Source organism: Diabrotica virgifera, chromosome 1 (assembly GCF_917563875.1).
Source record: "Diabrotica virgifera virgifera chromosome 1, PGI_DIABVI_V3a".
NCBI lineage: Eukaryota > Metazoa > Arthropoda > Insecta > Coleoptera > Chrysomelidae > Diabrotica > Diabrotica virgifera.
The window spans coordinates 117,544,243-117,558,151 of NC_065443.1; the positions used below are offsets into that span (position 1 = coordinate 117,544,243).

At 34.7% G+C, this 13,909-nt stretch overlaps 1 protein-coding gene across 2 annotated transcripts in view; it reads right to left on the reverse strand.

The window, feature by feature from the left end:
* Nucleotides 1-13,909, reverse strand: part of LOC114349528 (glutamate receptor ionotropic, kainate 2-like) — a 207,818-nt gene that overhangs the window by 9,883 nt on the left and 184,026 nt on the right. The window contains exons 14-15 of one of the 2 annotated variants that reach the window (XM_028299933.2): nucleotides 12,288-12,403; nucleotides 894-1,046 (exon numbers count right to left, since the gene is read on the reverse strand). In XM_028299933.2, the coding sequence (XP_028155734.1) occupies nucleotides 894-1,046; nucleotides 12,288-12,403 (269 nt within the window). The remainder of the gene's footprint in view (nucleotides 1-893; nucleotides 1,047-12,287; nucleotides 12,404-13,909) is intronic. The other variant, XM_028299934.2, reaches the window with a different exon arrangement.

Genomic DNA, 13,909 nt, shown 5'->3' on the forward strand with positions numbered 1-13,909 from the left:
AACCACTTCGGTACATCCACATCTCGAATGTCTCCCGTCTTCTCACGTCAATTTTCTTCTGTGTCCACGCTTCCATCCCGTAGTATAATACGGATAGCACATAGCACCTCATAACATGGCCAAAAGAATATTCAAGTTTGCGAGTTTTAACTGTTCTGATGACTTCCCGTAATTTTTCCCCTCCGATGTATAACAACTTCGTTACGAACTCTATCCACCCAACTTATTCGTAGGATCCTACGATACACCAAGTTTTCAAAGGCTTCCAGCTGTTTGAGAAGGGTATCCGCTAAAGTCTAACCTTCGACACCATACAAAAGAGTAGACATTCACATAAGTACGGTGTTCCATTGAACATTTTCTAGCACTACCTTATATCAGTTCTTGAAAAGGGCCCCGCGAAAATCTTTGATACGGGGCCCTTGTGGGGCTAGCTACGCCACTGATATGAAATGAAATAAATAACGAGAAGTACTCACAATTAATTTATTATTAACTCGGGACGACCGGTTTCGGTGTCTATAATATGCACCGCACACCGGCGTCCATATAAAAATTTTCAGGGGGGCAGACGTGAAAATGTTGCACATTATATTTTGTATACTTTGGATAACCATATATAGTTTAAAGCACCCGAAAAGCTAGGGGGGACCACGTGGTCCCCCCCTCCCACGGGTGCCTATGGCACCGCATCATCAGGTCCGATCGGCATCATTTAGTTTTGTGTTACCGGGACCTGATGATGCTGTGCATATTATACACAGCGAAACTGGTCGTCCGGAGTAAATAATAAATTGATTGTGAATACGTCTCTTCATTTATTTCAATTCATTATGGGCTTCACATATGCAACCCATTTAAAATTTTACAAACTTATATCTTTTAATGCTTACTTTCTGTACGACAGCCACTTTTCGTACGTTCCATAGAAATTCGCAGATGGCCATGATCAGTGACAGCCCCACACCTACGCCAAGCACCACGAAGACGCCTCCCACGTTGTCCAGACCCAATTCGACGGCGGCAGCCTCATCCGAGAGCTCTTTCTGAGGACAAAAGACATGTCGAGCGTATTTATAAATATTTTAATTTATTTAATGGACTACAGAAACCAGCTACCGCTACTGCTTGTTGGTACGAGTCATTTTTAATATATGAGTTAGAAAATATGAGTTAATAAATCAATTTGACTTAGCTGAGGTTAAAAATCCAATAGTTTTCATCAAGAGATTTATATTTTTAGCGTTTCTTCATCTATATTGTATACTGCAATTATTGTAATGAGGGCCTATTTTACCACTATGCCAGTGAGGCACCTGCCTCGGGCCCGCATTTTAAGGGGGCCCGGAATGATCATAAAAAAATTTTTATTGCAATAAAACAAGATAAATTTTGAAATTTGTCAACTGTGGTCTTAGAACCACATGAGCCATACTTTGAAAATCTTTCTACGTATCATCCACAGTTGAATCAGAGATAAATGTGAAGTAGACCAGGATGAAACACAATTTGGCTTCAGAAATGGACTGGGAACCCGGGTCGCACTCGTTGCACTAAATGTTTATTGCAGAAATGCCGAGATAGAAGGAAAAACGTATTTGCTGTATTTATTGACTATGAGAAGGCCTTTGATCGAGTACAACATCACAAATTAATTAAAATATTAAAGGATCAAGGAGTTGATAGTCAACATGTACGAATCATAGAAAAATTATACTGGCGTCAAACAGTGACAGCTTGCATAAAAAGAAAATCAACAGAAATATGCAAAATACAAAGAGTTGTCAGACAGGGTTGTATACTGTCCCCACTGTTATTCAATTTATATTCAGATAGAATATTTAAGGAAGCGCTCCATATTTTGGAGTGGGGTGTGAAAGTTAATGGAATTCTGATAAATACAATCAGATATGCAGACGATACAGTTATTTTAAGTGATGATATGAATAGATTACAACACCTTTTAAATGCCATTGACACAGTGGAAAGAGAGTTTGGCCTAAACATAAACTGTTCAAAAACAAAATACATGGTATTTAGCCGTTTGGCCCATCAATATTCACAGTTATATGTTGATGATCATATAATTCAAAGAGTACCCAGTTTTAAATATCTTGGTTGCCATATTACTGAACAACTAGATCCAGATAAAGAGATAAAATGCAGAATAGAGATAGCCCGCATGACATTTTTAAAAATGAGGTCATTCTTCTGTAATGATAACTTGCAACTTAAACTTCGAAAGCGCATGATTAAATGTTACATTTGGTCAGTCCTCTTGTATGTTGTCGAATCATGGACATTAAAAATATCGACCATTAATCGTTTGGAGGCCTGTGAAATGTGGCTGCACAGACGTACACTGAAAATACCATGGACGGCTGCTCTGACAAGTGTGGCAGTCCTTAAGAGAGCAAATGCTCTCCGCGAGCTGCTTGATAACATCAAATATAGAAAGAAGGCCTATTTTGGACACGTAGTAAGGGGAGACCGGTATAATATTCTTCAACTTATTAGGATGGGTAAAATCGAAGGACGCAGAGGAATTGGTAGAAAGCAGGCCTCTTGGTTGAAGAATATCCGGGAGTGGACAGGAATAAAGAAAGCAGAACATCTAGAATAGCTCGAGACAGAGACAGTTTCGCCATGTTAATCGCCAACGTCAAGAGGACTTGATAGGGCACGTTAAGAAGGAGAAGAAGGTCTTAGAACAATTAAAAAATTTGATATCAATATTAACTAATTAACTTAATTAATATTATTATTAAATTATATTTAGGGGCCCAAAAATTATGTAGTGCCTCGGGCCTGATTTGAAGTAAAATAGGTTCGGATTGTACTACGTAGTATGGTAGAGTAAAACTTCAAATTAGAATAGTATGTATACCTATGTATAAATAAATAATAATTTCGTTATAAAACGAAACAAGAGCCGTCTTATATTTCAGTTTGTTCATTGTTCAGAGAGCATTCAAAAGCACTCTAATCGGTTTCAAACCTTACTAGGTTACAATCATATTTGTACATATTTGATTATCTCTGAACAAACTAAAATTTGACTGCCAGTATCGATTCACAACGAGATAACACGATGGTGTGGATGTCGTGGCGACATCTGCTAAAAATGAGCGAAAGTTTTGCTTTAATAAAATTATTAAATAATATTAAATCAAATGTTTATTGGGACCAGTTTTCTTTCTAATATTTACAAACCAACGAATTGCTGAAGCAATAGAAGGCTGAGGGAGATCTAACAGTTGCATCTCACTTCTCGCCTCTCCAGCACGGTAAAATTCCAACGAAAAAAATGGTCCCGCATACTCAGATAGGAGTTTAACTAATATTACCAGAGAACGGCAGTTCTCGCCAGTGTCACACGCCTACACCCCCTACACGCGACACTATATATACACGAAATTTTCGATTTTCTAAATCTGACTGAATTGAAAATTGGGGCAACTCCCATCTTAAAGCTCAGCGAAAGACTCACCCATTCATATATCAACCATCCATTTTGGTCCAAGGGTGTGGATTTTACGGCCCTTCCTATTTAGGGTCTGTCTTTCGTTCTCGTCCCCAAAACTCCCAATAACTTCGAAAATTTAACTCCGACCATTGCGGCTTCTAATAGAAGCGACTTTCCAACGCATTTCGGATTGCGCATTTCCAACGTCTAATTTTGAAAATCGGTTATACCGTTCAAAAGTTACCGAGCTCAGAAATATGAGTCAATTTTTATTTAAAAAAAGGAAAATGTTTGATATTGTATGTATGTATGTATGTATGTATGTATGTATGTATGTATGTATGTATGTATGTATGTATGTATGTATGTATGTATGTATGTATGTATGTATGTATGTATGTATGTATGTATGTATGTATGTATGTATGTATGTATGTATGTATGTATGTATGTATGTATGTATGTATGTATGTATGTATGTATGTATGTATGTATGTATGTATGTATGTATGTATGTATGTATGTATGTATGTATGTATGTATGTATGTATGTATGTATGTATGTATGTATGTATGTATGTATGTATGTATGTATGTATGTATGTATGTATGTATGTATGTATGTATGTATGTATGTATGTATGTATGTATGTATGTATGTATGTATGTATGTATGTATGTATGTATGTATGTATGTATGTATGTATGTATGTATGTATGTATGTATGTATGTATGTATGTATGTATGTATGTATGTATGTATGTATGTATGTATGTATGTATGTATGTATGTATGTATGTATGTATGTATGTATGTATGTATGTATGTATGTATGTATGTATGTATGTATGTATGTATGTATGTATGTATGTATGTATGTATGTATGTATGTATGTATGTATGTATGTATGTATATATGTATGTATGTATGTATGTATGTATGTATGTATGTATGTATGTATGTATGTATGTATGTATGTATATATGTATGTATGTATGTATGTATGTATGTAAGTATGTATGTATATATTGTATTGTTATGATCTGCTTTCTATTACTTTTATTTTAATTAGTATTTATTTAATTAATTATTGAATTGACGCAAATCATACAAAAAATTATTAAGAAAAAATCTCAGGGTGCCTTTTTGTCATAAAAAAATAACTAAATTATCTTAGGTTATACTTATCCTTTTTCGTGGCTTCAGTATCTCTTAGTTGATCCTTATCGGGATAAAATAGGAAAAGGAAATAAATAGAAAAATCATAAATAAGCACATACAAATACCTTTATTATCAAAAGCAATGCTCTGAAAATCTATCAATTAAATCCTGTGGGCATAATTGTCCAAATGAAACTTTTACCATATAATTAATCTAATTCAAACAAATATTTATCGCTTTGTTCCTGATATCATTAATAAAATAAGCTAAACAAAATTTAGGTATTTGCAAAACTACTTATACTTCCTATTAAATTTTTGAAATGTTGGAATCTTAATTCATATGCTTTTACGCAAAATTTTTAACTTCTGATTATAAAGAACATCTATCACATAAGTTATTGACTGACCTTTTTGATTCACACACAATAATGTCTCCTCTTGACCCAAACAGCTCTTCCTTGTTGATTATGTTAGGCTACCAATCAAAGCCCTCTCCGTTCTCAGCATCAATCCAGCAGCATACCAGTAACTATTTCCCCAAAACACAAGCCAGGCCGCTTTTGACCAGTACTCGTTCAATAAACTCCAAAAGTCTCTCCTCTCTTTCTCTCAATAATACTCTCCTGAGACCCAAGTATCTTTTTTACTTGGTGTAACAAATAATTTTAATAACGATAATTCTTGTAACTTACTCTCTTGGACTTTACAGAATCAAAGATGTATTCAGCTACTCTCCACTAACAAACAACCACTAGTACTTGCTTCTGAACTATCCGCGAAAATTTTCGACTGCCCTTCTCGGATGCCGGCCACACAATGCTCTTTCTTTTCCAAACTGTCTCAACATTCAAACTTCCCTTTCCCCATTCCAAATTGCCAAGTCAATCAGAAACATTTCTCTTTCCACATTCCTCCTTTTCATTCGAAAAACCCAGGCATTCTTTCAAACAATACTTCTACTCATCCTAATCACTTTCCCAAAATTATACAAATATTCTTGTGCTTAAACAAACAGACTTAAAGTTCCAAATCTCTCTACCTTTATTTTCCTAAAAACTAATAATTACAGCTACTTGTGGATCTTACCTTTCCCGTAACAAACAATCTTTTTAAATTATAATCCGAAATAAATTGTATTTTCACTTCACTTTATTTACAAATGTCTTTAAGTCTTCAGGGAAAAACTCATTAAGGATAGATCCACTGCGTAAAATCTACCTTCTACTAAATAGTTACAAATCAATAGTATCAAATTTATGTGCCCGCGTTATAATTAAAAAATTAAAATTTTTACTCTATCTTTGATTGATAAAGTGATACATAATAGTATGTATGTATGTGTGTGGAAAAGTTAAACCGATCTGAATTTTTTTTCTGTGTTTGAAGAGGGGGCGAGGGCCGATTCAGAACCGGTGTAGTTTGTTAGTTAGGAACCGGCTATAGGACTTGGTAGGTACAAAACGGCATATTTTTTGGCGGTATATATCTTCGGTTCAAGAAGATACAGGAGAACAGTAAATACACCAAATCAATAGAGTTGAGTTAAGCTTTCAAATGGTGTCTAAGCTGTCAGGATCAGACATACACACGGCTCAGTATAGCCGAAAAACTAAAAAACCAAACTTTGAAAATTTTGGTTTTTCGACAATTACTCAAAATTTCAACCATCGAAACGCCAATAACTGAGCGTTTGTAGAAGGACTCTAGATGAATCTAACGGTGTAGACCTTATATCCGGGAAAATTCGAATTTTTAAATTATAGGCTTCATAAGTATGATCAAATCTATTTCTTATGGGAAAAACGGTTTTTCAAGCTCAATAATTCGTTTCAAACGTTTCAAACTCATGTTTGGTGAACAAAATCGGTTAAGCCTTTTAGAAGTTATTAAGCTACAAAATTATAATTCAATTAACGATTATTCCCTAAATGGTTTTGGGTAGTTGTAGTGGTTACGACGCTAATTTGATCTGGCCACGGGCAATCCGAGTTCATTTACCGGCCATCCCAATATTATGTTTTATCTATTTCGAATAGAAAAAAAAATCTAGTGTACATTCGATGGACACTAGATCGTTTGGGAGATAATGCGACAAAGGCGACCATTTATAAAGCTTAACGTGTAATCGAGAAACATTGCATTCAACTTTATACATTTAATTTATAAATAACTTTGAAAAACTCCTGATACAAGAATAAAAAAAACCGCTAAACGCCGTAAAAATGAGTGGCGCATACAATATTCCAGCTACAAAAAAGTAAGGTTAGGTTAAGGTAATACGTATTATTAAAACATTTTTATTTAATACTTCACTTCGTCAATTTGTCACCGTGGTTTGTCATATTGTCCGAGAAACCGTCTAAACAATGCCTTCGTAGCCTCGTTGGTACAGCATTCGACTACGAATAGAGAGGTCCCGGGTTCAAATGCGGACAATTGCTGTCTTTTTTTTTAATTTTTGGATTTTTGGAAAGTGGTAAGTAACTATTAAACTCAGTTTAATATTTAAGAAAATAAAAATAAACTGTTAAAAATGTTTTATTTCGCTGAAATCATATAATAGAAGTATAACTTCTTACGTGCGTACAAGGTACACATACATTCTTTTTTGTTTTAGGACCTACTCTTCACAACCCAATAAGTCCTCATAACGCTCGAGTGACTAAATATTTAGCATACTTTGCTCCCCTACTATTATTGAATGCAATATTAAAAGAACAATAATTTTTTGAGATTTTGACATTTTCATCAATTTGTAGGTACTCAATACGGTACTGCCCAGCACGGGAAAAGTCAGCAATTGCTTAAAGCCTTCTAATTGCTGAGATAATTTAGGGTGCTATTCACTAAGTGCATTATTGTGAATTTATGTTTCAAGGTAAAACTCATTAAAAAACTTATTATTGTAGATACTTAGTGAAACTTTTACAATCTGGAGTGCCGAATCTGTAGGTACTAAGTGATAATTGAAGATTGAGTCTTGATACTTTATGGAGAAGATTCATTAACTTCATAATATCCAATTATTGTGTTCATGGAAAAACTAATCAAGTACCTAAACAAATTAATGTAATATTTAATAAATCATACTTCCTGTGACGAAACATGGCATAATATATCTCTTTAAAGAAAAATACTAAGTTTTCAATCTAATGGAACATAAAACATTTAAAGGCATTTTACCAAACATATTACTCTACATCCCACCAGATTGAAAACAATGGGAACCTTCTCTGATTACACCTCCGAGGCTTCTAAAGTTTGCAAGCCATAACGGATGCTGAGACTAAAGAAGATGAGAGAATTTTATAATTTATAATTCACGTCCCATCTGCTCAGCGCGGTAAAGTTCCAACGAGAATGGTTCCCTTCGTACTCTAGTCAGAGTAAACATGTAAATCAAAAATGGGTAAATGTAAATCATGTTTACTCTGATTGGAGTACGAAGGGAAACATTATCGTTGGATCTTTACCGCGCTAAGCAGATGAGACATGAATTATAAATTGAATAATTCGCTCATCTTCTTTAGTCTCAGTATCCGTTACGGCTTGCAAATTTTAGAAGTCTCGGAGGTATAACCAGAGAAGGTTCCCATTGTTTTCAATCTGGTGGGATGTAGAGTAATATTTTTGGTATTGTTTTATGTTCTATTAGATTGAAAACTTAGTCTTTTGCTAGCAGTTGCCGCTATGACATCCCTGCCATTTCGTTCGTTGCAATCCGTAACTGCACGCTGGGGTTTGTCCTGGTTGGGTCAGAGAGAGCAGGATGTGTGCCTCCTGATAAGAGACTAATAAGTTTCGAAACCGGTAGAGGTGCTTGCTGCACTCTCTGATTAAACTTTTGATATCTGTTTTCATTTACTCTTTAAAGTTGCATTAAAAAATTCGAATATTCAAGTCAGGTGAATTTAAAAAACAATTTGTTCCTTTAAATCGATTTTACTCCACTCTCTGAAAAGTTTAGTTAGTGAGTTTTACCTCTAATAAGACAAATAGTAAGTGAAATTGGGCAATAATAGTATTTACCCAAGTGAGGTACTACATGACCCATTCGAAAATTGCGACCTATTTCAAGAATTTTCTATACGCGGAGATACTCGTATCGCTACAGCATTAGAAAAGTAAAAGAGCCCGTCCAGCTATAATCGGCCATCGAGAAGATTAAATTAACTTTTTTTATAGTGGCCATAATTTATATCGAAAGGAACTTAAGAGTTCCGCCAATGCCGCGCATATATACGGGCCAGATCTGAATATAAATACCGACGGTGGTACCGACGATGGTACCACTACATAAATCATAATGTTTATCTGGTCCTAACTGAAAATTATAGGTCAGGAGGTTTTCGGAGTACATAAATATAGAGGAATAGATTATACACAAATTAAGATGTGATGGGAAGGAATTCATTCTGATATCGATAAGAATCGTACTACGTTTTTCGTTCTTTAATTAAATAAAGATTAGAACTTTGCATCTTACTTTATGTACCGGTTAAAGACGGACTGGTGATACCTATCATCGATGTTAAGATTTTAAATTTGTTTAATTTATCCCTATTAGAGGATTAACCTTAAGACTGAATGAGTTCATGTAGCATGTAGTACTAAACTAAATTATTGGAATCTACATATTTCTTCACATCTAAATCATCATTGTAATTGATTCTTGAATTATTAATAAAACTTTCAATTTCCCTATTATATTACGACTATTTTTGGAATGTATGGTACTGATGCGTATCATTAATTTTAGTGGTACTTTCTGATCTATTAGATATCATCAGTCATCCATAGTTTTTTCATGGTACTTAATTGCATATTTATTAAGAACCAGTGAAAGAGAGGACTAAGAAGGAAAATACTATCGTGGCTCAAAAACATCCGACAATGGAAAGGGCTAAATTTTCAGAACAGAGAATAGTTTGCAATTGTAGTAGCCAACCTCCATTGACAAGAGGGCACTTTAAGAAGAAGATTATATCTATCTAATCAGCCCTAAACATCCATCCTTGGATATAGGCCTCCTCTTCCTTCTTCCATGCCTCTCTATCATGGGCAATTTGCATCCATTTTGACCCAGTGTGTTTCTTCAGGTCATCTGACCATCGCATCTGTGGCCTTCCCCTTTTTCGTTTGTGGTTCCACGGTCTCCAATGTATAATCATCTTAGTCCATCTTTCGTCCTTCTGCCTTAGGGTGTGTCCGGCGAACTTCCATTTAAGCTTTGCTACTTGGGTATAGACATCTTTCACTTTTGTTTTGTTACGGATCCATTCGTTTATTTTCCTGTCTGATAGTTTAATGTTCAGCATTTGTCTTTCCATGGCTCTTTCTGTCTTTGCTATTGTTTCCATATTCTCTTTTGTAAACGTCCATGTATGAGAGCCATATATTAAAACAGGGCGTATACTTACGTATACATTGATTGAAGACTCTCGTTTTTAGGTACTTTAGGTTTAAGAAGAAGATTATTACTCTATTAGCAGTAAAATATTGTTATTGTTATGAATATTTTGATACTCTTTAGTAAGTTTCTTGGACGGAAACATGTACCTACTCAAGATATCGATGATTTTGTGATCATTGCAACGGATTTTTTTTTGAGTGTATTTGTTTATTTTTATTTCATGTTGAAAAACATAAAGCTGAGACAAAATTTAACAATTTTTAAAACGAGTACTACTCTCAGATTCTGGATAAGACATCTTTATGTGCCATACGAAGCACGGTGCAGGCTCAGTTAAAATATAAATTGATATAAGCAATTAGAAAGCAATTAAAATTCTGTTGAGAATCATCAAGTGTCGCATGCAGACATACCTGCATAGACAAATACCACAAGAACAGGCAGGCTTCGTGAAGGGTAAAGGCACAAGGGAGCAAATTCTTAATATGCGACAACTCATTGAGAAAGCACGAGAATTCAAAATTCCGATGATCATCTGCTTTCTGGATTATCAGAAGGCATTTGACTGTGTAGACTGGACAGTTTTGTGGAAAGTTCTACATGAGATGGGGGTTCCTGATCATCTGTCAGCTCTGGTGAAAAGCCTATATGAGAACAGTAAAACCAGAATAAGAATTGAAAACCATAAGTCCGATCCTTTTAAAATAGGTAGAGGAGTCCGACAAGGATGTATTCTATCTCCAAGTCTTTTTAATTTCTATTGGGAATATATAATGAGAAAAGCACTCGACAAATGGAATGGCGGTATTTCTATCGCAGGAAAGAAGATCTCAAATCTCAGATATGCAGATGATACAACATTAATAACTGCATCCGAAGAAGAAATGTCCAGCCTGCTGCAGCTAGTGGAAGCCGAAAGCAATGATGTGGTTTCAAGATCAATAAACAAAAAACAAAAATTATGATAGTAGATTATTCAAATTCACTTCAGACAACAGGAGCCTTAGACCGGTTTGAAGTGGTTAACGAGTTCAATTATCTAGGATCCTACATCAGTAATACATGATCTTGTGAAACAGAAATACGTAGGAGAATAGGCATGGCCAAAAATGCTATGAGTCGATTATCGAAGATCTGGAAAGATCGCTCCTTGTCGAAGAACACCAAAATAAGATTAGTACGTGCCTTAATTTTTCCCATATTTAATTACGGCTCCGAAACATGGACAATGAAATCGGACGACAGAAAAAGGATTGACGCCTTTGAAATGTGGTGCTGGAGAAGAATGCTTCGGATCTCATGGACGGAACACAGAACAAATCACTCAATCCTCCAAGAGCTTAATATTCAGACTCGACTTTCCTCTATTTGCCTCTCCACCGTCTTAAAATTTTTCGGCCATATTGCAAGAAGAAGTGATGATAATCTTGAGAGACTTATCATTTCGGAAAACGTTGAAGGGCGCAGAAGTAGAGGTCGCTCACCTACTCGATGGACGGATCAAGTACAGAAAGCCAGTGGAAAAACATTATCTGAATCCATGAGGGAAGCTCAGAAGAGAAGCCGATGGAAAGAGATAGTTGCTCGTATTATAAGGAATCACGACACTCAGCAATGAGGAAACGACTGAGGAGGAGGAGGAAGTAATTAGAAATTAAAAAATTCTGGTATCTGCGGAAGATCGAACCTTGGTAAGCCAGTACCAAAGCCACTGAGGTACGATTGCAACTTTATGCATATTATACATTCCAAAGAAGATGATTCTGCACCTAGAAGTAAATCTTAAGAATAATGGAACACACTGAAATCTACAGAATGTACGGAAGATCCAGAAAGTACCGAAACTAAAAATGACACCGACGTTAAAAGCGCTGTGCAGAAGTGCAGAGATTGAAACCGCTAAATATTCAAATTTAATATGTTTGTTTCTTGTTGTATAGGTACTGCGTTATAGATGTCATTATTTATTCACCACAATCGAGTAAGTATGCTTTTTGGTACTTGCGATTTTCTTGGTGGGTATTCTGGGTTGAGGAATAAATTAAATTTGATAATTTTTGGCTAAGCCGCCACTTACATAACATGACCGACATTGTATTTAGGTGGGTTCGTTTCTTGTGGTTTTAATTTTGCAGAATGGTTGTTTAAGGTTAAAAAATAAAGGTTGAAATAAACATACAAAATATGAAAATGTATCAATTAGTACTAAAAATTTAACAATATGAATCAGTTTGAAACTTACCGTACACTGTCCTCCTCCATTCATTTCTTTCCACCACTTTGTTTTTAAAGTGTGTAGAATACCCATCTCTTGCATTTTTAAAATTGCTGCGTTTATGGATTTCCTATAGGGAGCATCTGGAAATAAATATCAAATTATTTTTATCATTGATTTTATTATAGTAGTTGTTTTCACATAAGTGGAGAGTACCCAATTATAATTTAGTATAAGGTTTTTTCAGGTACTTCTTGTTGTATGTATTATTGTGTTTTCAATTTATCAATCAAAGGCAAAATGAAAATTAAATTAAATTTTTTTTAAATAACGCGGGCACATAAATTTGATACACCCTGTATATTGATCTGTAAATATTTATTAGAATTTAGTTTGGTTGTAAGTGGATTTCTTTTTTAATGAGCTTTCCGATGAACCATTAAAGACTTTTGTGAATAATTAAAGTGAAAAGAACGATGTATTTAGGTTTGAAATGGAAAAAGATTGTTTATTATGGGAACTATAGAATCCATAGGTAGAAGTAATTATCATTTTCTAGAAAAATGGTTTAAAAGAAAGTTTGGAATTTTAATATCTTTGTTTCACCCCAAGTAAAATGTTGTAGAATTCACCGAAAGTAATTAGGATGATCGGAATAATTTAGAAAGAATGACTGTTTGTTTGTCGAATGGAAAAGAGAAATGATTCTGATTCTTGGAAATTTGGAAGGGGAAAAGTGGTTTGAATGATTGAGGGAGTTTGAAAAAGAAGGCATTATGTTATTGGCATCGCTGAGGAGCAGTTCGACGTTTTCGTGGATAGATAGTTAGCAAGTACCAGTGGTTGTTTGATAGTGGAGAATAGTGCTGAAAAGTGGAACGAGAGACAGATCAAATTGAGACGAAATACCTCTTTGATTCTGTATTTTTGTGAGAAGGAGAGCAGAGAATTTTTGGAGTTTTGTTTGAATCGAGTACTGGTCAAAAGAGGCCTGGCTTGTTGGAGAATTGGTGCTGGTATGCTGATAGTTTTGAAGCTGGAGAACGGAGAGGGCTTTGATGAGTAGCCTTTAACATAGTCAACGAGGGAGAGCTGTTTTGGGTCACGAGAAGACATCAGAGTGAGTGAAGCAAAAGGTCAGTCAACTTATGTGAAAGATATTTTTATGTTCGGAAACTAAAATTTTGAGTAAAAAGCGTAGGAATTAAAATTCCAATATTTCAGAAAGTAAATAGGGAGTATAGCTAATCTTGCAAATACATAATTTGGTTTTGTTTATTTTGTTGTACCAAAGTCATCGGGAACAAACCGATAAATTGTTTTTTAACTAGAATAAATTTAAATGGTAGAAATTTCATTCGGACATCTGTGTCCACAGGTTTTAGATTTGATAGATTTTTAGAGTATCGATTTTGATAAATAAAAGACAATTCTGTATGTTTATTTTATATTTTTCTTTATTTCTTTTCCCTATTTTATCCCGATTAGGATCAACTAAGAGATACTGAACCCACAAGAGAAGATAAGTATAACGTAAGATAATTTAGACATTTTCTTGATATTATAAAAAGGCACCCTGAGATTTTTTATTCATTTTTTATGTATGATTTGCGACAATTAAATAATTAATCAAATAAATAATAATTACT